Source organism: Talpa occidentalis, unplaced genomic scaffold (genome assembly GCF_014898055.3).
Source record: "Talpa occidentalis isolate TD23 unplaced genomic scaffold, MPIMG_talOcc4v2.1 talOcc4.4, whole genome shotgun sequence".
Classification (NCBI taxonomy): domain Eukaryota; kingdom Metazoa; phylum Chordata; class Mammalia; order Eulipotyphla; family Talpidae; genus Talpa; species Talpa occidentalis.
Genome location: NW_023604295.1, coordinates 97,081,808 through 97,106,428, shown reverse-complemented (window position 1 = coordinate 97,106,428; position 24,621 = coordinate 97,081,808). Strand labels below are relative to the sequence as shown.

The window sequence follows — 24,621 nt, the reverse complement described above, 5'->3', positions numbered from 1 at the left end:
GTAGGTCTTGAACCTCTGACTGGTTCAATCTTATGGCCATACATGACTACTGCTCAGTTAAGGAAAGGTGAACTGCAACCATTTTCAACAAAAGGGAGGAAATTTTGGAGAATTACATGTGGTAAAGTTGGAATGTTAAAAACAAATACTAGACAGACAATACTGTGGCAGACAATTCAATGACTATTTACAAAGGCTAGTGGACATCAGTCAACACCAGAGGCTCTGAGGTGAGGGGGAGGGAGCTAAAGGGGATGGGGAGATAAGGATGGTGGTGAGGGAAATTTGCCAAAAATATTGAATAATAAACACAAGTTGTTCAAATAAATAAATAAAGCACAGTACACAGATAGAACTGAAAAGAAAGAAGCAAAGAAAGAGGAAGGGGGAAGGAAGGGCAGGAGAGAGGAAAAGAGAGAGAAAAGGAAGAGCATGGACAGAGCTGATGGGTTCTAACCTGGTCCCGTTTAGGAAAAATTCCTCATTGCTTTTCTACAGTCTGGGAGAAAAAAGATTTCACCTCTCAGCAGCGTGATTCATACCCATTCTATCTGAACATTCAGTTTTCTTCTGGTTAATTGAGGAAGCTGTAATGCTTATCGCCTATATCTTGAGAGCTCATTAGCATTCATTAATCTCAAACACCTTTAATTCACACCTGGCTTCTCTTTTCAAAACCCAACTGTAAGTCCCTGGACATTAAGGACAGAGTGCTAGGCCTCTGGGGAACTCAGCACCCACTCGAATTCCCTCTTTGCAGGAAGTAGATGCTCATAAAAATGTTGTTGATGCAGAGAATTGGACAGCAGGACCATTCTATTTGTATGGGACTTTCTCACTCTCCAGAGTACTTCAATATCCATTATTTTTCCTCAAGGAACAAGTAGGAGTTAGCTAACATGGATTTCAGGTATGATTGTGGGGTGGTCTGACTAAATTATACTCAACAGCTGCAGGAAAACAAGATCCTTTCATTTTTAAATATGATCCTCTACCCCTGGTTGACAGGCCTCCTTCCGGCTTGGAAGTGAAAGCAATTTATTCTCATCTAATAATTGTATCCAGGCCAGTAATTTAATTTTTTTTTCAGATTTATTTATTTATGCATATAAGAACTGGGGTGTAAGCCAGAGGTGTGGGGTTTGAGAGGATTCACCAGAGACAGAGTGGGGAGCAGAACAGTCGGAGTGACTGAAATACACTGCTGAGGCGAGCAGCGGGCGAGGCAGGAGACGTCTGCTGCACCACGTGGGTTGCTCCCTGGCCCACCTGGGATCAAACTCGAACTGCAGTGCCTGGCAATAGCTTGATAGTGCTGTCTTTAACCCCTGAGCCATCAGGAAGGCCCCAATGCCAGTAATTTTAAACCCTAAATTTTAAGTTTAGGGTTTAAAACAGTCTTGACAAAGATTAAAATTCCATCCATTATAAACCCAGTCACTAACCTATCCAATGAAATTTCCTTGCTCCCTCTTTCCTCTGCCATCTGAAAACCCATAACTAGGATTTGGGACACTCAGGGCCAACCAGTGAGGTCAGCAGGAGGCCAAGTAGCTGCTGACATGGGTAGGGACTCACTGGTACAACGTGGAGAGGCCGGCTCATCTGATTTGCCATTAATTTTGGCTCTTAAAGCTGCATGGGAATTAAATCACACAGCTTTGCACAAAGTAATCAACCCAGGATATGCCATGCTAAATTCTCAGTTAAAAAATAAGCTCTATTTTAATTATACTTATATACTATACTGTAACTACCATAAGGAATGCTGGCTTCATTCCCTTTGCATAGATGGGGAAATGAAGGTGTGGAAGGTAAGCTTTCACATGTTTACAAAGATGACAAGTGGAGAGTCACAATTTGAATCAAAGTTTACTTAAATTTTAGCACTGACCCTTTGGCTAGAAACAGGAGCTCTGAAATGAAGAGAGAATGGCATAATAGAACACACAGGACAGGGTATTGCCTCAGCAGAGTTGTTAGGCTGGAGTATTCTGCTACGGGGGGGTACAAGATTACAAACAACTCAATCTGCAAGTATTTAGGGATGAGATTGGCTGATCCATCATCATTTGTGTCCTCACCAAACCCAGAACAGACATCTATTGCGCCTTTGCTGTATCTTATTGCACTTCACTCTTTGTTTATCTGCCTCCTTCTCTTGTCTGCAAAGAGCTGGTCTCAGATTCATCCAAATCACCAACCTCTGCTCAGGCAGTTGGCACACACAGAGCAGCAGGAGCTGTCCACGGTAGCCCGAAATAAGTGCCTGGCCCATATAAACATTCAGTAGATGTGAACTGATTTGAATTTTTTAAATTAGTATTATTCATTTTCCTCTTACTGTATTTATGCCCAGGGAAGATTTGCTGAGTGAATGATGAATGTGGTACATTTTTGCACCCAGAATCCTACTCTGGACCATTAAACACCAGCCAGACAAAATGACCCCTGACATCTCCTCAAGCTCTACTTGACCTAATTGTGGCTAGTGGAGCCGTGGGGACCTCTCTGAATGTCTCAGCATATATATTAGTTGTTACCTTCCTTATTCATTCAATGGATATTGCCAGGGAAGGAAAAGTGCATTGTCTTCATGGTTTTGCAGCAACATTGTGATCTCAGCAGAAAGCTTTAGGAAAATGGCTTTTTAAATAAAAGAGCAGGGCCTCCCCGGTGGCGCAGGGGTTGAGCGCTGGGTTGTGAAGCTGCCCGCAGCCTCTGCAGCGCCTTTTTGATCCCCGGCCACCAGGCGAGGGTCCCACATGGCGCGCAGGCCTCTCCTGCTGCCCGCTGCTCCCCTGAGCAGTGTACTCTGCTCTGGCTCTGGTGAATTCTCTCACCCTCCCCCACCTCTGACTGTACCCAGTGCTTGTATAAATAAATAAATAAATAAATAAATAAATAAATAAATAAATAAATAAATAAATAAAAGAATATGTTTTATCTTGCTCAATATTAAGTAGACAGAAAGCTATAAACAGTGGCCTTCCCTCCCCCCGCCCCATCATTCCTTGGTTTTGGTTTCTAATAGAACAAGGTAGGTTGCCAATATACATCTAGTTACTTGCAGGCTTGGAGATAGAATTCATTCTAATTATAATGATAAAAAACCTTTTCATTTCCCAAAGCTTTTTCACACCTAGTGTGTCACTGCAGTCACACGGTACACAGGCGCAGAAATGTCCGCAGCTGTAGTGAAGAGGAACTCAGGAACCATCCAGGGTCAAAGAGCTGAGAACCGAGCTGGGACTCAAACCAAGACCATCTACTGGACAACCCCGAACCTGTCCAAGATCTCCCTGCCACCCAGACACTTCAGGGAGTGGTCAGTCAAAGTGACACTCCATTGAGCCCTTCTCCTTAACTTTCTACTTTTGGAAGTTTTTATTGGAAGATGGAGGATTTAAAATCAACTTTTTTTAAGTATAGCTGTATTTCTAAGTTCAGTTCAAATTGGACAGTTTTGTCATGATGAATATTTGATGTAATTGGCATATGTCCTTTCTCATTATATTTAAAGTAACTCTAAGTGACTCTGAATAGAGTGTAAAATACAAATTAAAGGACTCGTCCTCCTAGCCCTCCTCCAGCAGTGTGATCACCTTCACTATCCCCAAAGTGTGCATGCAGGGAAAACAGAGGGTGAAGCTGAGAACAGACGGTGCCATCCTCATCTGGAAGGACCTCACCCATCTGGAGGAAAACCTTTATAAGAACTATCATTTTCCTCAAACCTTGGGTCATGAATCTGGCCTGGTGTTTGTTTCAAGAAGACGCTGCATGCTTGGGGTGCAGTGTTTCTCAAGGAGATGCTGTAGATATTTGGGTGAGATGGTTCTTGGTGGTATAAGACTAACCTGATTGGGGAAAGATATTTAGCACCCTCGACCGTTTCCCAATAAAGATCACTAATAAAGATCATAGCAACACCAAACAGACAAACTTTACCTCCTCCAGTAAACTCTTCCCTTGAGCTCCAGTAAACTGGCCCTGAGTGATATTTTGCAAATGTGTAGGATGCAGTGATTGGACAAAGATGTTCAGGGCAATAATATATATGTGAGCCATGGCTGATAGATGCAAGCAGCTTCCAGGAGCCAAATTGCTTTTAAAGGACACATGTGACATACATTCTAAATATTTCTAATGGTAAAATCATTTCTACATTCAGCCTTTTCAGTTTTCAAACATGAACAGGGAGTTTGCCAGAAGTGTGTGATTTTTCAATAAAATGACAGTAATGAGAGCTAATATTTATTTAGTACTTACTCCACGCTGGGCCCTCATTTACTCCTCCCAACTTCCCATGACACTTTGAGGTAACTATTACTAATATCTTCCCATTTGACAGATAAGGAAAAAGCACAGAGATCAGACTCTTAACCAAGGGTACACAGGTAGTCAACCTCAGAACTAGAACTTGAGTCAGCCTGTCTGGTCCCAGAGCTAGATTTACCCACCTGTGCTTGCTGGAAGAGCTGGCAATGAAAGTGCCTCTCCTCCCAATATGCTGTAGACAGAAAGTTCCACCTGATTACTCTGACTACAAATGGCCCAGCTGTGAGATACAAGCAAATCGGTTTGCTCTAGATTGTGAGGTTCTCTGAGAAGTGGTGTGTCACATTTCAGGCATCAGGAATGAGATGTGGAATCACAATCTGGGTGAAAGCTATGGTTGGTGAATCACAAGAACAGCAGTTCTCAAGCCTTTTCATCTTATAACCCCTTTACACTTTTAAACATCATGAAGGACCTTCAAGAGCATTTGTCTGTGTAGGTCATATCTATCAATATTTTCTGTATTAGAAACTAAAACTGAAAAAATGTTCAAATGCTTATTTATTAATGCATTTAAAAATAACAATAATAAAATCATGACATGCATATATATATATATATATACATATATATACATATATATATATACACATATATCATTACTGGACCAAAAAAGTACATTTTCTAAAACAAAATTAGTGAGGAGACAGGCAGGGCATACATTCATACATTCTTGTAATCTTCTATGTCCCACTTAATGGAAGAGAGACAGACCCTCATATCTGCTTCTACTTCCAATCCATTGTGATATGTTGCTTAGGTTGCAGTAGATGAAGAAAAATAGAGAGACTCATCTAGGTATGTAGTTGGGATGAGTGTAGATGCTTTTCTCTGATGCTATACAAAACTCCAACAAGAAATATTTGGAATAAATCTGGAATCATGTTAATGGACTTATACATGACACATTAAAATTAATCAGGCTGTTTCATGTTATGAATGGATCTTTTACCCAAACATGACTGCATTGATGTATTACATAATACATGATGTATTATGTATTATGTCTGCCAGAAAGATAACCATCCAATGTTGCATAGATCTTTGAGAAGTTGGCATATTTATTATATATAATATAAAAAAATCTCATTCATTAATATCATTCTTCAGAAAAGTATTACATACTGGTAATTGGTAAATTGTCAAACTCACTGTCTCAGACACAACTTTTCTATAATCATAAGCTCAAAGTTTATCATCAACAACAAATACTTCTAGCTCATTTTCTTGAAGTGACAAGCTTACTTATGAAAATTGTCTGCCCCACTCAAGTTTGAATCATCATAGTTTGTCTGACAGTCACTATTGGAAGCAAAAATGGCGTTCTTTGAAAAATGGTTCAGCACCCAATTCAACTTATCACACAAAAGCTTTTCCTGGGGCTCACCTGTATTTTACTATACAAAGATGTCTTATGTGTACTTTCCATTCTGCCCCATAGAATATTTTAAAAAGGTGTACTCAGGGATTGAGATCTACTAAAATCAATCATATGCACTGCATGTTCAACGTCATTAAGTGAAATTGACCTTATTCATTTGTTTTTTCACATTGGCTATATATGTGTGGTAAATGTAGCTATCTGTTCCTAAGGTATCAACGCTCTAGGTCATCTGTTTTTACCAATAAACCATCAGTGCAAATATCAACACAGTGAAACAGTCAGATAATGTCTTCCTGTTAATATAGAGATAACGTTGACTTTGTAGTCCCCACAAAAAGGGTCTTGGGGACCCATGGATTCAGGGTGTGTACTTGGAAAATCATTGTCCTAGAATGAGAGACTCAGCCAGTGATAAAAGCAACATGAAAGGGCTAAGAGGGTGCTGGATTTAGATTCAGAGAGTCTAGATTTCAGTCCATGATCTGCTCCTTACCAACAAAGTGACATTGAGTGAATCAATTAACCTCTTTGAGATTCAATTTCTTCATCTGAAATATGGAGTCAACACAACCAGTTGTTCAAGGACATTCAAGAGTAGAAACAAAATACACTCTAAAATACAGAGTACTCTAAAAGTATACTCTGAAATACACTTTTAAATATACTCTAAAAATATTCATTCATCCATTTATTCACTCATTGGTTGCATTTACTTCCCCTAGAATCTTATAAGAGGATTAAGAGACAACTATACAGTCCTGCTGGTGTTGTGGGCAGGTGCATTGCTGTGGAAGAGAAAGTAATTTTGAAGTAACTTAGGGCTGCAGCCACCAGGCCCCCTCAGATCTGGTCTGGCCTCTCTGGGGGGTTCTGAGCAAAGCCAAGTTCATACCCACAGCCACAGTCAGCAGTCAGCATGAGAGCCCCCAAGATAAGAATCTGGTGCTGCTGGCCTGGTTTCCCACAGAGCTGGTCCAAAGTGTGTGCTCGTTGTCTTGCTCTCCCACACTCAGCTCCTGGCACAGCAGCTCCCCCACCCAGCACAGCAGACTGGAAAGCAAGATTTAAAAAGTAATATTTTTAATGGAAACCCCTGAGTCTGATCTTTTACTTTTAAACACATCATCCTCCCAGCAAAGTGCTTTATTAGTAATAACAAATTCCAGTGACAGGCATCACAAAAGCTCAAGACAGCCCAATGTGTCACCCACTGATGCCAGGAACTTGGTTTTAAATATCCCTCCTCCTCAGGACTGCAGCCTGGGACCTTCCTTCCACAGCCACACATTTGTAGAGTTTTTCATTTGCTATTTTAATGCCCTCCTAGGTAAAGACAAATTAAAATTTGAAATTAGCATGAATTTTACCATTTATCTTTATACTGTGCAACGCCAGTTTTAAATGCAAATATGAGAGTGGTTAACCACTGAGCAGTTTCCAAAATAACAGAATTTGCATTCCATAGTGCTTGCATGCATGTGGATTCAATTCTTTACAGAGCAGTATAATTGCCACACAAACAGAACTCAGCTTGCTTTCATTTCACTCCTTGTTGTGAGCACATTCTACTTGTGCCCTCCACCTTCAGCTCCCTGAGTGGGGTGGACCCAAAGAAAAGGAACTACGGGTTGCCTGTTTTTTGCCTTTTCTTCTCTGTCATCATTCTCTGAATAGAGTTTGGCTACTCCAGGGAATTACAATGAATGAGAAAGGATACCACACAGAGTTGTTTGCTTGTTCATGTTTCTTATAACGCCCCTGCCTTCTTTCTACATTCAAAACAGCTTGGGTTCCCATGAAAGGGGTTGACTCCCAGGTTGGGGGCTCCCCACTCCGTAACACGCTTACGTGGCTCTCTCTCTCTCTGAGTCCTGGGAACTCGCACTCATTGCGCAAGCACTGGGAGTCTGTGCTCGTGGGGTTGCTGATGCTAAGTGTGACCAGGGCAGCCAGAACAGCTGTGCCTAATGCACTTGTCTCCTGTGCCCACAACATGTTCCATGGTCTAATCAGACTTTATTATAAAACACTATTTCAAAGATAACGTTATTAAGGATTTCAAGATGGCAACAGCAGAGATTTACACCAAGCCCTTCTTGAACACAACCTTGAGCGACTTTAAGGTCAGACACCCATTAAGCTCCTGCCGCACTTGTCCCTGAAGTTACTTGGCCTCACTGCTGACAGACCGTAGAGTGTGTTCTGCCTGACACTTGCTGGTCCTTCCTGGCCTGGGCATGTTCCTCCTCTTCCTATGACCTCAGCTCAACAGTCACACCCATAGGTTAGCCCTGAACCAGAACTCGGCACCACACCGGACTGCAAGCAGCTGCTAGTCCAGGACTGGGTCTGGTTTTATGCATCATTATTTTTGCCAGTGCTGGGCACATAGTCCCCAACTAATAGTAAGTGATTGTATGAATATACAAATAAATGTGTTTGCACCAGAACACAAGGATCAGATGAAGAGGCAGATAAATGAGAAGAGTGACATGAATTCCAGTTTAAAGGAAACTGGAACTTGTCTCAATCTGAGCTGGTGGAGATTAAGTGAGCATCACATTGCTCTGTCTCTTCTACTAGATAATGAGTGTGGAGGAACAGGGTTCCTTCTGTTTTGGGGTCTTCCAAGTTGTTTATGTCTCCAGGCCCAGCACAGTAGCTGGCACTCACTCGACTCACCAAAAAAAAAAAAAAAAACCACTGGTTCTATTGCACTGAATGTGTTAAACATAGGTAAATGAAAGTCCTGAGGTTACCTTCCCTTGGACTTCTCCCTCCTTTTCTCTCCCCCTTCCTTTTCCTTCTTCTTCTCTTTTCCTCTTGTTAAGGATTTCTGAGTCTTGAGAACTACTTTGGTTGTGATCAAATGTTTCCAACAGAAAATTACCCTCATTTATTTTCAGTTTAACTTGACTCTTCAAAGAGAAATAGTCTGATTGTTCTTATAATCATGGTGGCTGGGCACTCCAGAGAATGCCCCAGAACCATGCTGGGTACATTTGCTGGTAACATTCCCATATTGGCATTGATCTTAAGATGGAATCACAAAGCAGGCACTTTAGAAGTTCATCCATTCAACTCCAGCCAATTGAGAGCAGATTAAACTTGGGGAGGGAATGAAAGCTGTCCTCTGCCCTGGGGCTGCTGAGCTGGCCTTGTCAGAGACTTGGGTTGATCCCAGCAGCTTAATGGAAACCAGCCTTCTTGTTAGAGCCTGGTCTGCAACCTGTCTGTCTTGTCCATTATTCCACAACCACATTTGAGAAATGGCCAGGAGGGGATGTAGTGAAAATGCAGTGTTCATAATGAAATTGAGGATCGATTAAATAATAAAAAACAAAAGCCTGAAGGTAAGATTGGTATTGATTGACCATCTCAGAAAACATTGTTAGTAAGAGATCAGGGCATGCTTCCTAGAAGTAAAATGGGGGATTTCTCTCCTAAGTGAGACTTGAATGGGAATGCAGAATGTTAATGAAGCATCTCTGGGGTGGTCCCCTTCGAAGGTATGGGACTGCCTTAAGATGGGGAGGGGGAGTAGAGAGGCCATGGTCATGGGAATCAGCCCAACCTGGGCTTTACACTCAGCTTAGTTCTGTGACCTCGAGCAAGTAATAATCTCTCTGGTGCTTATTTATTTTTTCTGTTTAATTTGTACAACTTTGTATAAAACACCTGCCTTGCAGGTTTGCTATGAAGATTAAATGAGATCCCCTAAGAGGAGGTACAAACTCAGTGCCTAGCACAAAGCAAGCAAAAGCGTTATCCCTTCCCCTCACAGAGTCAGCTCTTGGAAATAGCTGGGCAGGCACGTGGTCACCATGAGAGTGAGGGTCCACTTAAATTGTGTCCCCTTGGTACCTCATCCTGGTCTCAACAGGGCAGCTGGGTCAATGTCAGACCAGGAGGGTTGGGACATATCAGGGTATGTTGCCCCCTGCAATATCATCTCCTGAGCCATTTTACTGGTAACACAAAAAAGACCCAGAGTATGAGCATAATTTACTACATCAAGTGTAAGTAAATGACTGTAGGTTGTGAGCCAGGCCTCTGGGCTCTAAGCATGCATTTGGTGCCCCAGTAACCTATAGCTCAATTCTGCTGCTCACACACTCCTCTGCACTGTTGGTGGTCTTTTCATACATCTACACACCATCTACCTCAGCAAGTCTGCAAGTTACCTCAATACAGGAAGAAAATATGTCTCAGATTTGCAGTACTTCCCAAGGCACTTACTACAGGGCTTACTTGCAGTTGGGGGTTCAAGAAACAAATATCCATCAGTTGAGAAAAAGAAGGTATTTTCATGCCCTTATCATTTTAATGCAGAGAAATAGCTATAATACACATTAACCCAGCTGAAGGGGGAAAGGCATTCATTTCACATGTTCAGCTCTTTAAGAAGTAATTTTTTCAGGCTCTGCAGGAACACTGAGACTCACATTGACTCACCCCCACTGTTTTGAGAGAAGATTGCTACTGTGAGTGGAGTCCCTCACCCCACAGGGAAGTTCCTGGGGGAGGAGAGGGAGGGGAGGTGAGACATGCTGGAGGCAGTGGGTGGGGGATGTGGCTGCAGCAGTTTTAGTGTTTAATCCTGGAGGGAGGGATGGAGAAGAGCAGAGGGGGTCTGATTTAGTGAGCAAACCTAGCACCTGGAGAACCATTAAAATGCAGATTCTGATTACTGAGGCCTAGCGGGCCTGGGCCTCTACTTGGGGGATACTCATGGTGCTGGTCCACAAACCACACATTCAAGTAGCAAGGATGCTGTCACAGAGCATAGGTTGTGGAAGCTTTGAACCTTTTCTCCTTTATTCTGCAGTCATTAGTCTTTTGACTAAGTGAATTCCTTAATCTCACACTGGGCCTAGGGTGAACAAGCAAAGAAACTGACAAAGTAGAGTAATCCTGCATGGTGGGTCTCCCCTTTTCTGCCCGACACACTTGATGGGTGACATTTCCATGCATGAAACACTTCCGTTTTACTGTCCATGAAATGAACATGTTGGTCTGGATCTCTGGGGACCTCTTCTGGTTTGACAATTTTCTTGTGGAGAAAATGGCCTGGAGGTTTGAAGTTTGCAGATCTGGCCCTATAGAAGCTTGGTCTTCAGCCTGGCAGTTCCAGTATCCTCACCTCTTGTCTTCCATTCTTTTGCAGGGGAGATCTGTGCATTCAAGATACACGGGCAGGACCTGCCCTTTGAGGCGGTGGTGCTCAACAAGACATCGGGAGAGGGCCGGCTCCGCGCCAAAAGCCCCATCGACTGCGAGCTGCAGAAGGAGTACACGTTTATCATCCAGGCCTACGACTGTGGCGCGGGGCCCCGGGAGACCGCCTGGAAGAAGTCACACAAGTGAGTGGCCTGACAGAGACTCCTGAGCCTCCCCACTGCTACCCTCCCTACTGCAATCCCATCACGCGTTGCCCTCCAAGTGTGTGTGCCCAGTGGTCACACCAGGTGCTCCAGCCACCTTGCCCACTTCAGTTACTCCAGCTTGTCCCTGCAGGCATCAGCACAGGCCCCTTCCTACACCTAGAATACCCCCTTCCTATCTCACTTGAGGACATTCCTGTTCTGTTGCAGCAGTTTCCGTCAAGAAGCTAAGTAGTGCTCAGAGAGGAGGAGGGAAGTTCTTTGTTTACACTCGCAGGCTCAGAAGAGAGCCTTCTCCAAAATCTGAGCCCTAAGCAACTAAGTTACAGGGTATTTATTTATTTATTTATTGACTTAAAGCAAGGGGTCCAAGCAGCTGGGAAAGTATGTATCAAGCATATGGCCTCGACAGCGGGTATCAGCCTTTCCCTGAAATGTTTAGTTTACATGTTCTGGCCCAACTTCAGCAGGTCAGTCTGACATTTTCTACTTCAGTTTCACTGCCAGGACTGAGTTCAGGTTTCACTTTTTCTGGGAAGTCCTCCTTGAGCCATCTCTGCTGTGACTTTCCCCTGGGTTTCTGCCCATCTGTGTGCCTCTCTCTCTCTCTCAGAGTACTTTCTTTTTTGAGTTGTAACTCTCCCAGATGGAGTTTGGCTCAGAGCCTAACACATAGTAAGCATGGCTAACTTCTTACTGAATTTGGTGAATAGAGCAAGGAATAAGTAAGGGGCCCTCAAGCTGGGTGACAAGAAAAGCCAAAGAATGGGATGAGTCTCTTAATCTTAGAGGACAGGGTGCAGGCAGTAGAGGGCTCTGCAGGAAGAGAGAGGACAGAATCCTCAATGACAGCCTCCTAGACTGACATGGGATTTCTCCACTCACTTGAGCTTGGGACCCCAGCACCGCCCACAGGTGATGTGATTCTCTTTGACCACTACCTCTCCCTTCCGGTGTGTGCCCCCAGGGCTGTGGTCCATATCCAGGTGAAGGACATCAATGAGTTTGCACCCACCTTCAAAGAGCCTGCCTACAAGGCTGTGGTGACAGAGGGCAAGATCTACGACAGCATCCTGCAGGTGGAGGCCGTCGATGAGGACTGCTCCCCCCAGTACAGCCAGATCTGCAACTACGAGATCGTCACCACTGACGTGCCTTTTGCCATCGACAGAAATGGTGGGTGTCCTGCAGGGATCACAGTGGGTCCAAGGGAATGACTCCACCACTCCACTCAGAAGCAGGAGCTCTGAACTCAGTCCTGCACTACAGGGATGTCCTTGCATGATTAGGAGCCCAGTCAGGCCTAAAACACTCCCAGACACCTCAGAAACCTACTCAGTGAATAGGGGCCTTAGAACTCCGATGTCACACATCTGGATACTGCTGGAGTCTGGTTTCCGGTGTTGTCCAGCACAACCATGCTACCCATGTGGGCATGCCTGTGTCCCTTTCCTATTCAACAAGTTATAACATTACCTCCCGTCACAACAATCTGTCTTCTTCCCTGAGGCATGCTGACAGAGAAGGTGGAGGTTTTGAAATAACTTCTAAGCTCTACATCCATTCAGGAATCTTTAAAGCTCTTGTTGATGCCCTTTGAGAATTTCCACCCTAATGAAAGTGAAGCATGAAAGAATCCTCCCAACATACTCCAAGCCCAACCTGAACTGAGCTGAGAACAGTCCTATAATGTCATGTGGCTATTTCTCCATCAACATTAATAAAAAACTCATTATAGTGTACACACCACAGCCAGAGGCACAATCTACTCAGCCCACATTGACAGTAATTTTCAATATCTTGATAGTAATCAAGTGAGTATTTACCAAGAATATTGTGGAATTAGCAGCATCAGCATGTGAGTATATGGACATAATCTCCGTGTTGTTTCAAATAGGACTTAGTACTGCATAAAGATGCAAAAGTTGCAAACCCTGAAGATTACCCACTCTGTAAACACTTAATGAGTGCCAGGCATGGAGATAGAATATAACTCAAATAGACATGGGCCTACTCACATGGAGCTTACCATTAATGGAGAGAAAAATCAAAGTAAAAAAGAGAATATCATGTAGCATTAAGGGTGAGGTTAGTTCACAAACTTGCCACAAACTGGAGTGAGGAAATGATTCGCTGTGAACTTCCTAGTAGCTACTGACTGCCCAGAGGGAAATACCATCAATGACTTCCTTGCCAGTCTTCCAGAGAAACCCAGTGTTCCCCAATGTTGGGACCAGGGAGAGACTTGTCTCTATGATACAGCCATCAACACCCTGAGAGCTGCCACAGACTCTACTGGGGGAGGGTGTGGAAGCCTCATCCATGACCTCCAGTAGCTTATGATCTGTCATACAAGATGAAACCAATATTCATAAAACAGAAAAATTATAATAAGACAGCATTTCTTATAAAATGGTAGAACAAGTAGAAATGACCATTACACACCTGGACATTGCTCAATGCAGGTTGTGCAGACACAGATGCCTGCACAGAATAAAGGAGAAAATACTGGGCTTTCATTAAGTTTGGGTCAGGACTAAGAGGAAGCTGATTTTAATTAGTAGAACCTGTTGGAATTGCTCCCTGACCGTTTTCCCTGCAGGCCCCTTGAAATGGCTGGCCTGTCCCCACCACTCACACACACACACACACACCCCACTACACACATACTACACACACATACACTACACACATTACACACACTACACACACACTACACACAACCATACATACATACCACACACACATCCCATTCGCACCACACACATACCAAACATAGCACACACACAGCACGCACACATATACCAGAAACACCACACATATACCACACACACCACACACACCACACACTACACATACACACGCACATACCATACAAGCACCCTACTCCATAACAACTATTTTGCATTCTTTTTTCTCTGGTGGGTTTTTGTTCCCCTGTGATTAGCTTTGTGGTGTGGTCTATATCCATGAAAGTTTTGGAATTTGGGGAGTGACAAGTCCTTGGTGGAGAGCAAGACTAGACAAGCGGAGGTATTGGTGATGAGTGGCCAAGCTCCACTTGACCTCCCATCTTCATTCTGGAGAGTCACCACCCCATGAGAGATGAGATGCAAATTCTTTCATCAAAGGGTAAACTGCCCCAGTCATGGAGATAATTACTCACCCTGATGAGCCAATTCATGAACATATGCCAATTTGTTTCCCTAGCTGTCTCATTAAAAGTGAGGAATGGTCCTTTGCCAGGCCTATGCCTCTGACGTTGGTTTACAACATAAGATGAAGAGGAGAGTAGGTACTCCCCAGAAGTGTGGGCCCCGCCAGCGAGGTTTACAAAAGCACTTCTCCAAGTAAAGAAGGCAGGGCCTGGGGCAAGCATGGAAGGGGCTCTCCTAAGGAGACTTCCACTTGGCCCTTCTCCATCACTTCTCCCAGCGACCTTCCTGGCTCCTTGAAGAAGCTCTTTGCATGTACGTAAGTGATGCCCTGCTGAGTTTGGGGCTCGCTCCTTAAAGTCCCAGGGTTTCAGGTAATGACTCCTGGATCCTTAAACCTTCCAGGATCTTTTCTTGGAGGAAAAATGGTGGATCAGGGCAGCAAGGAAGCTAGAAAACATTTTGTAGTCAGCCTGCCTATCTTAACTCGAGACTCAACCTCATCCAACAGGAGGTCCTTGACCTTGACCTCCCTCCCCAGGAATTCCACCCCTGTGAAACCCTGGCAGTAACAGTCCCAGACTCCTTCTGGGGTTGTGAGGCCCTGAGGAGGCGGTGTGTGGATATTTGGTTTGCAGGACCCCTGCATGTGGGGAGTGCTCTACTCATGGTGCCCTGACACTAGATACCCTGGGTGACTGGGGTATGCATGCTATGTACTCCCTATGAGTCCCCAGGCTGAAACCATAAGCAGGTAACTCTGAGTTGGTGTGTGCCTTTTGTAGGAAGTTTGGAAAGCTTAGAAAAGTATAAAAAGGAAATAGGCACCTAAAAATCACACCAAACATAACCACTATTGACATTTTACCATTTTTCTGAGTTTTTCTATGATGTCTTGAAACAAAAGTAAGGCCACACACTTCTCTCACTTTCCTTATCTTCCTTTTTTTTACTTATTGTTCAATTATATGGATTTTTCCCATCTTAAAAAAAGCTCATTATGACCACTTTTCGTGCTGAACAACTTTTTATTGAATGCGTAGACTCACACTTAGCGCTCCCTTACTGTCAACCACTCTGTTTCTTTACTATGTGTCAAAGGTAGTAAATAACACTTCAGCATATTCGCAACTAGATTTTTCTAGAATATATTTAGATGTGGCATTGTGTGCCCCAAAGATATGTACAGTTTCAAAGCTACTGGCCAAATAGCTTCCAGAGGGCTTATTATGATCTGAATGTCATCAGAAGGAGGAGGCAGGTCAATGAGCTTGTCTCCATGCTCCCCACTGCATCTGAGGTCTCACATAATACTTTCACTAACATGCAAGGTAGGCACTGGTTGTTTTTTGAGAGTGGGCTTCTGAGGTTCCTTTGTACCAGAAAGATATCCCTCGGGACCATTACTCACCTGACTTAACTGTGGTCTCTTGAGAAAGCCACCTAGTAGGAGAAATCATTCAAATATGGGTGCGGGAGGGGGAACACAATTGTAACAGAAGCAAAATGAATGTTTGTGAGCTTTCAAAAGTTTGGAAACGTGTGCCTTATGCAAACAAGGCCCTCTTTGCCACAATGGATCACAATAGTTACTCACTCCTGTGGGACCTAGTGCTTCAAATTCTGTGCTCTGAAACCCATTCTCACATGCATGAAGTCAATGGCGCCAGAGAGAGTAAATTCGTTTCTCAGACAGTTTCATTAAGACTTGTTACGGAAGTGGAGCTGCAACAAATTGAGCCAAGGATTGCGGGCTTGTGTTTATTTTTGTACCACAATCAATAGTATTTGGTCTGCTTAATGTCACAAGAATTGCAAACCCTGAGCCTTCCTCCTCCAAGAAGTGTATCTTTTGAGTGCCATTTAACTTGAAAGATAAAGAAAGTTAAAACTTTTTCTTCAAAATTGCATTTGATAATACCGCAACATGGTTTTCCCCCCCAGTTTTGGTGGAGGGCTTCCACCTGATAGAAGCCCTCCCCTGTGACGACTGGAACCCCAACTAGTTTGTTAACATGACCCCACAGGAAATGTTACCAGCTGACAACGAGTGTTCCAGGCCTGTGTGACCCCAAGATGAGGGTGAAATAAATATTTGAGGGAAAATGAAAAGGACTCTGAACACCAGTCACCAGCAAGCAATATATCAAGCTCAGTTTTATTCAGACTGGCTTTTTGTAACTGAATTCTACTTTAGATCAGTGGCTGTAGATGCATTTTTAGAACAATCCAGAGAGAAAGTAGAACAAATCATTCTATTGGACATTGGTCCAATGTCCTGGGAAAATTCTTGCCCCCTCCTGGCCTCTGCGCCCCTCTGCTCCCCCACACAGAGGCCCACACCTGTAACACCGGCTCACGGCCTAATACTGAGTCCTGTTTTATTAATATTGGCTGACTAGGGGGATCACTTTTTCAATTATTTAAAATCTTATGTGATTTTTTCTAATTTTCCAAGGTTTCCTGACTTACTTTGTGTCTTGCTCAATTCACATAAACAATTTTACAACTGTTGGAATGGAAGAAATTTCATTAAATAGTTTTCCCTTCATGTTGATGAAATACAGAAGCACACCTCAGGCAGCCAGGCATGTCTGTCTATTTGTTTGTTGGTTTGTTTCTTAATGTCTGTTTTCTTCATTTCAGTTTTTTTTTTTTTTTTAAAGCAAGAATGAAATTATTCTCAGCAAAGGAAGACTTTAATCTCCTGGAGTCAAAAACTAAAAAAGGATTAAATGCACACTAGGCCTTTATTAATTTCTGAGAGCCAAAATTATATTTCAGCAAGAGTATGCAATTAAAATTTTGCTTATTAATTACAAATATTTATTTCTGAAACACAATATCAAACCGATAGGATCTAAAGTACACAAATAGCTCGGAAAAATTGTTTGGTCCGCTTGGAGAAAAAATAATATCTTTGTCATCAGGGCAAGCAATCTGTTATTCTGTGTAGTTTTGGGAAGGGAGGTCACACATTTTCTTATTGATTTTACTTCCTATTTTGTAGCAAAATAATGTGAGAAGAGGCAGTGAACACTCCTGGCAACGAGCCCAGATGTTAAAAAATGTGTTAGGACTTTTCTGAATTCCATCTTTTTCCCAGAGTTTCTGTGGCAGATGAGCTCCCTGTGCACTACTTCAGAGACGGTCACGTGGGCACACCTTGAAGGGCTTTTTCTGACACTCGTTACTTATAAACACACACCAGTTGGGTTCAGGATCTGTGCTCAATATCCCCTATCCCGCTGCTCAGGGGGCCCCAGCTTGTGGCTCCTTGGAGTCTGCTACCAAAGCCCCAAAATCATTTCCTTTGGGTGAAGGTTGGTGGAGCAGAGAGTGATTTTGAAGGGAGGCAGGTGGTTAACTTGATCTGAAATGATTCTGAGCATTCTGTGTACCCAGGCAACATCAGGAACACTGAGAAGCTGAGCTATGACAAGCAGCGCCAGTATGAGATCCTGGTGACAGCCTATGACTGTGGACAGAAGCCCGCTGCTCAGGATACTCTGGTGCAGGTGGACGTGAAGCCAGTTTGCAAGCCTGGCTGGCAAGGTAGGTGTGTTCTTGTCTTCTTGCTGTTGAGTGAAGACATCTTGGCCTGATGTGTAGAAGGTGCTGGAATCATCTTCAGATCTTCACAACACACAGCTAGAGAAATGTTAAACATGTTCTCTGCTGCAAGAAATGAAATAGCTTATTGACACAACTCCCACCTGATATATTATCCCCATTTTACAACTGAAAATGTCCCAGGAAACTCATCAAAGTCTTGGCCCCAGTTTGTCCAGGGGACCCTTTCTCAAATCTCATGACATCTTTGAATCAATAGTAATTATCTCACAGTGCTCAGGAGGAAGCACCAGCATGCCTATTCACCTTGTGCAAGGTGCTGTGTCTGGCTGGTGTGATCATCTCTCGACAACTGAGATAGTTGGCATGTTCCTTGGGTTTATGGAGGCTAGACAGCAAAGGATGGAGATCCACAATCCAGCCACTGGACTAGGGGCTTTCTAAACATTGACTCTGGGACTGGATGAGCCATGCCTTGGATGGAGGTGATTTTTTTTTTTTTTCTAGTTTAGATCTTTTAGGAAAATGTAAAGAAGACAAAGCAAAAGCGACCCTCAGAGGATGGAGGTTTATCACCGAACTTAGAAGTGAGGAGGGCAAGGCCAGAGGTAGAGATGGACCTGACAGAAAGGTGGATGGTTCATGGACTAGCAGCAGCTCTAGTGGTGGTACCAACAGATCAGGGGCAGAGCAGGAGTGCTGGGGTTATCTCTGCACCACCATTTTGGTTGTTCAACTGACCCTGTTTCTGCCTCTGTTGATGTTATTGCAGGCTACCGGCTACTCATAACTCACAGCACTTCGTGGCTACTTGTGGCTTCTCTTTACTACCTTCTGTTTATTGCCTTCTCTTGATATGTCCATTAATTTCAGGCCTCCTATTATATTCCCTCTCTCTCTCTCATTCTTAAATTCCTGTATAAAAGGAGAAATTAACTGTGTTAGTTAGATAGGGATGTATCCTTGCATCCCTACCCCTACCTCGAATCCTCGCACCCTCGCATACCAGCATCCTGCACTATGCTAGCCGCAGCTCTAGACTAATGTCAGGCCACCAGGTATGTCCCTGGTCAGGCTTTGAATGGATGCCCCTTTAGTACAACATTCATCACTGATCCATTTTGCCGGGGTCAGGTGGATAGGAGCTTGTGGTACAAAGCAAAGACCCCTGAGGAGCTACCTGGGGCCACTCCCCTTTAGAAGGTATCTCTTAAAATGTTCTTCACTGAGCAACTTTCTCTCCCTTGATCTTGCAACTAGAAAGATGGAGAGAGCAATCATTTGCCTTTGAACAAAGTAAAGAAGAGGAAATACTTAATTGAGGAGTCATAGATAAGACATAAAAGATGGAAAGAACCAGGGTCAGGCTATTTAGGACCAAACAAGAAAAAGAAAGAGGGTAAAGGCAGGCTGGGAAAACATGTGTACCCAACCTTCAAGGAGTCTGAGCTCTGGGTTGGGTATAATTTACTAAGCACGTGAGGGAGGATTCTGTCTCTTGTTCATCACCGAATTCTCAGGCGTAACACATGTCTGAACCCCACGGTGGATACCCAAGAAACTGACAATGAATGAATGAATGAATGAATGAGCAAGTGAATGAATGAAAGAATGAAATACAAAAAACTCTGAGTAAAGACTCGTTTTTATTTATCTTGTGAGGACTGGTCCCATCGAAGGCCTAGCTTTTGAAGAGAAAGGCTGGAATGAATATAAAAGCTTTCTAAGCAGGGAAAATGCTCGCAATGGAATTTTAAATGAGAAAACAAAACACAAAGCTATATCTGGAGAATGATCCCGATCATTTTTGTCTTTGATAAATGAGACACTGACAGATTTAGAATTACATTCCTGTACCTATATTTAAAATGTGATTTCCTAACAGAGTTTGTTTTTGTCTCGGTGTTACAAATATAGGAAGAAAAAATGTTAATAATGTTTAGTTCTGTGTGCAGCACGGGGACACCTATCCTCTGGTGCATGCTACTGTCCCCAGCTCGAGACCGCGGACCCCTGGAGGGGAGGGTCGTGCCCGTGCACTGCTGTATCCCCAGAGCCCAGACAGGGTCAAGCACAAACTAGTGATCGTCTGGCTTTGTCGAGTGACTGGTGAGTGACATCTTAGGGAGAAAAAGTGCCCTTCTATGGAACAAAGGAAAGAGGGGAGCAACAGTTCCCTGCATCCATTCACCATGTCAGGCAAAGCGATTTCAGCATATGTAACATGAGTCAACCACTTCCGAGAGGCCTCCCTGCCTGTTGGCTAGCCTTTGCTGGCAGAAGCTGACACTGGATTCAGCATTGTGCCCTTCTTCCCTCCAACTTAGCTCCACTAGACTGCCATTAAGTCTCTCCCCAGGCATGATCCCAGAAGGTTTTCAGATCATAGACAGGCCCTCAGGTTGTCCAGACAGAACTTCCTGCCATTCCTGGCCCAGCCCCCAACCTGGAGAACCCCCAACACTAACCCATTTAGGGCCTGATCTCTCCTCTATTCTCAGCCAGGGCTGCAGCCTCCCACCTGGAAGAGCACCTTCTCCAGGGGAGAGCATATCGCCACTGGTCCCAGACACATCTCCTGTCCACCCCCCTCCCACTTTGTAGAGCAAATTGGGGTGCTTTACCAGTTTTCTTTGCTACCTGCTAGTGAAGCAGGCTGCCCCTTACTGTGCGAGGTCTCCAGATGCCCAGGGGAAAGCAGTATGCATAAGGAGGAAGCAGATGTGGGGTGAAGCCTGCACTGGGTAGGGAGAATCAGATAGAGGGCAGTCACTCAGGGGACCCTGGAACAATATAAGGGAGCCAGTCTGCTTGGAATAGGGCCTGGGGAGATAGGGCCTGGGGAGAGAGGGGCTGGAGAGAAGTAAGAAACAAGATTGGTGAGCTCAGGTGTAGGATAGGAGGGTGGTCAAAATTTTGAAGGTCAGAGTGAGGAGCTGCACTGTCCCTCAAGCTCCTCAGACCCATCTGTGCCTGAGGGGTTGTGGGCAGGTGCCTGGCTTAACTGTCCAGAACAGCTCCCCCAGCTGACTTCACACCAGCAGCAAGAGTCACCAAGCAAACGAGTTTGGCAGTTCAAATTCCTGTACCTGTTCTAAGTCATTTCCCTCCAGGCAGGCGGGGATTGCAGCACAGTGAAAGCCATTCATCATGCTCAGGGGCCTCCTGTCTCCCCTGGAGCTCTTCCAGGGGAGCCTTCCTAGGGCTCCCCAGCCCTTGCTGCAATCAGCTGCTCCCAGGCAACAGTCTTGAGGAGCCAGGAATTCTCTTCCTTCCCATTTCAGGTAAGGGACACCGCCCCAAGACCTCAGTGATGCCCCTGGGCAGCGGCCCCCTTCCCATCATGACAGCCCCTCCCAGGAGTGGAGCACCTGGTTTCCCAGCAAGCTGGTGGCCTTACCCAGCCATGCCCAGAACACTTGAGACCCTGGCAGTGCTGCCACCTGCCTTGCAGACCTTGGCTAAGGGCTGAGGCTGTGGTTTTCCATTTTCCATCTCATTCCTGTGGGTTGGCCTTTTCCCAGAAGAGACATCGGCTCCCTGAAGGCAGAACCACACTTGTCACAGCCCTTGGAACTCACTGACCTTTCCACCTACCACCTGGGCATAAGCTAAGAGCTTGCCTATTAACATAAGTAATGGGTGGAGGGGGGATCAGGTGGCCCCAGGGAGAAAACAGGGGGAGGAAACAAGACTTTGCACCTGGAAAACAACCGCAGGGCTCCAGGTGTGTATGTCTGTTCCTCCAGCTGACTTCTTCCGCAACCAGAGTCACCAAGCAAATGCAGTTTGGCAGTTCAAATCCTTGTACCTGTTCTAAGTCTTCTCTGATGTGTCTCTGTTGTAATTCTGGTAGGTGGTAAAGGTCTCTCCCTATGCAGGGTTGGGTGGAGATTTGCCAAAAGGACGCACTCTCAGCTGCCCGGGGAAGGAGCAACCTGTGAACCTGTGTGAGTGGAAAGGAGAATGCACCTCTTCATTTGTCCTGAGTGTTGAGAACTCACAGTTCCCTATAAACACTTCTTACCATGAACAGAGGGTCTATTCGGAGCAAGGAATATGCAGCAAGCCACATGCTAGAGACAGGCTTGCACCCTGCCTCTCGGGCCAGGGCCTGGCCTTGTGGTCCTCTTGGTGTGTTTCCTCCCTCCCAACTGGTTAGAAATACCCAAGCCTGGCCCTGTGTCCTGAGGGCTTCAGGAAGGGTCTGCACTCCCTCATAGATGGGAGCTCCTCAGAGGATGCCATGTCCCATATGCTCTCCGGGTTAGGGTGGCAATGGCAGCAGCAGAGCCACTTGGGGTGACCGTGCTGACCCCTCATGATAAGGGCACAGACCATGTCCTAGAGGATTATTTGTAATTCAGTTGGTGGTTTAGGGTTTTTGTTTTTCAGTTGGTTTGTGTTATGTTACATTACTATCTTATTTGGAGAAACACATTCCTTCTTTCTGTCTTTCTCTATTCTTTACAATCCATGGACCCATCTCTTTCTCAAGCTAAAAGATTGTCTTCATGACACCTACTGATTGTATTTTCCCTTCTATTGCTACAAGTCAGATTTTCGTATTTGTTGCCTGCTCCTGCCAGTGCAGGACCAGAGCTCAGAATTTCACTTTCCCTTTATGCAAAATAATCCCTTGAAGAGAGCCACTTTTCTGGTAGCCCTTCAGCATTTCTCCGCTAGGCATGTTGCTGACCAACCATCCAGTCCTTCTGGATCCAAGTTTCCTACATCAAAGAACCCACTTTCCAACCCCATCTTGGTTAACCCACCTCATCCCTGCTGGCAGCCCCACCTCGCCCATCACCCTACACCCAGCCCCACCTGTTCCCATTCCCCTCACATGCACACCACTCTTCCTTTCACCTTCAGAGTGATGCTTTCTATTCAACACAGGAAGTAAAGGAGAGGCAGGCGTGTGATTGAACCACTTCCTTTCTGTTCTTTTGGCTTACAGAATTCTCCAGGTGCATCCAATTGTCTCAGTGGTTCCATCACTCCACCAACCAGGAGGGAGGGTGATGAATATTAGAGGAGTGCTTCTGAAACCTGAGTGTGCACAGAGTCACCAGGAGGCGGTAAAATGCAGACTCTTGAGTTAATGTCTGGGGGAGGTCTGGATGTTGCTGGTCCTTGGCCTTCACCTGGAGTAAGAAGACCATGCAGAATATATTTCCTAATCACCTAGAGTGGTCTAACACTTTTATGTTGAAAAGAAAGCAGCATGAGTTTGCTGGTTAAATAAATTTCCCCTTAGTCATCTGTTGCATCAGGTAACACCACACTTAAAAAGACATGGGAGTCATGGAGCAGGCTACATAATGTAGGATGCTGCTTGAGAGCAAGATTCTGGCTGTTTTTATTGATAGAATAATCATACAGCATCAGCTGCATGGGTTAGGAGGACAAGGAGAAAAGAATGGGTAAAACTCAGGAATGTCATCTAGGGCTTGAGGGGGACATGAGTCTGCTGACCAGATAATTATCTGCTTGAATGACCAAGTATTGTAACTGAAACTGGACCCCAGATCCCCGGCCATGGTTCTAATCTTATCAACAAGGCATTCCACTGATCAGCTTCTGGGGTCCCTTGTCATACATTGGATCTTCGCTCCCCTCGGTGTTCCCGGTCATACCTCATGATGTATGAGTCGGGAGTAAGTTTATGCATCTGTCAGCCCCCCGGGCATTCCCGGTCATACCTTTTTTTTTTTTAAGATTTATTTATTGGGCCTCCCCTGGTGGCGCAGCGGTTGAGTGCTGGGCTGCGAAGCTGCCAGCAGCCTCTGCAGTGCAGGTTCAAACCCCGGCCGCGAGCGAGGGCCCCACATGGTGGCGCAGACCTCTCCTGCTGTGCCCGCTGCTCCCCTCAGCAGTGTGTTTCGTCTGTCTGCCTGCTCTGCTCCCCGCTCTGGCTCTGGTGAATTCTCTCACCCTCCCATGCTTCTGACTGTGCCCAGTGCTTGTATAAATAAATATAAAAAAATAAACAAATAAATAAATAAATATTTATTTATTTTATACAAGAACTGGGGTACAGGTCAGAAGCGCGGGAGGGTGAGAGAATTCACCAGAGCCAGAGCAGGGAGCAGAACAGGCAGAGGGACCAAAGACACTGCTGAGGGGAGCAGCAGGTGAGGCAGGAGGGGTCTGCTGCGCCATGTGGGTTTCTCCCTGGCTGGCGGGGGAATCGAACCAGCACTGCAGAGGCTGCGGACGGTTTCACAGCGCGGCACTCAACTGCTGCACCACCGGGGAGGCCCCCAGTCATACCTCTTGATGCATAGCCTTCCCAGAGTGATCAAGCTTTCTGCTCTTCATTGATTTGAAAGGCACCTTGCAAGGTTTGGATCCTGTGGTTGATTGACCGGTTCTGAAGGGCAGTTCTGATCTCGTATAGGAATGCAGAACTGCAAGTAACCATAATGGTAGCCAAACAGGCCACTTAAGTTTAGCAGACCCACACTCATCAGTATTGTGAGGACATTACAAAATGGGAAATATTTTTGGAGTGAATTCCTTCACCCTTTAGTGAAGACCCTCTGTATGCTGAAAGCTGGGAATAGAGACTAGTGAGACCTCCCAGAATACTTTCAGAAGAAGATGATGCAATACTGAGGATAAAAGCTCTGACAGAGAACGCTATGGGGACACAAAGGAGAAAAGCTTATCCTTGTGAAGACTTAGGGGAAGATGCACCTGGGTCAGATCCTAAAAGATATTAGTTTTAGCACAGAGGCAAGTGTTCCAGATTATTGAGCAGATTCAAGAAAGTGGGAAG

At 44.9% G+C, this 24,621-nt stretch overlaps 1 protein-coding gene across 3 annotated transcripts in view; it reads left to right on the top strand.

Moving 5' to 3' along the window:
• Positions 1 to 24,621, top strand: part of CLSTN2 (calsyntenin 2) — a 635,260-nt gene that overhangs the window by 458,907 nt on the left and 151,732 nt on the right. For all 3 annotated transcript variants that reach the window (XM_054700777.1, XM_054700776.1, XM_054700778.1), the window contains 3 exons: positions 10,893 to 11,088; positions 12,077 to 12,285; positions 17,670 to 17,819. In XM_054700777.1, coding sequence (XP_054556752.1) covers positions 10,893 to 11,088; positions 12,077 to 12,285; positions 17,670 to 17,819 — 555 coding nt within the window. The remainder of the gene's footprint in view (positions 1 to 10,892; positions 11,089 to 12,076; positions 12,286 to 17,669; positions 17,820 to 24,621) is intronic.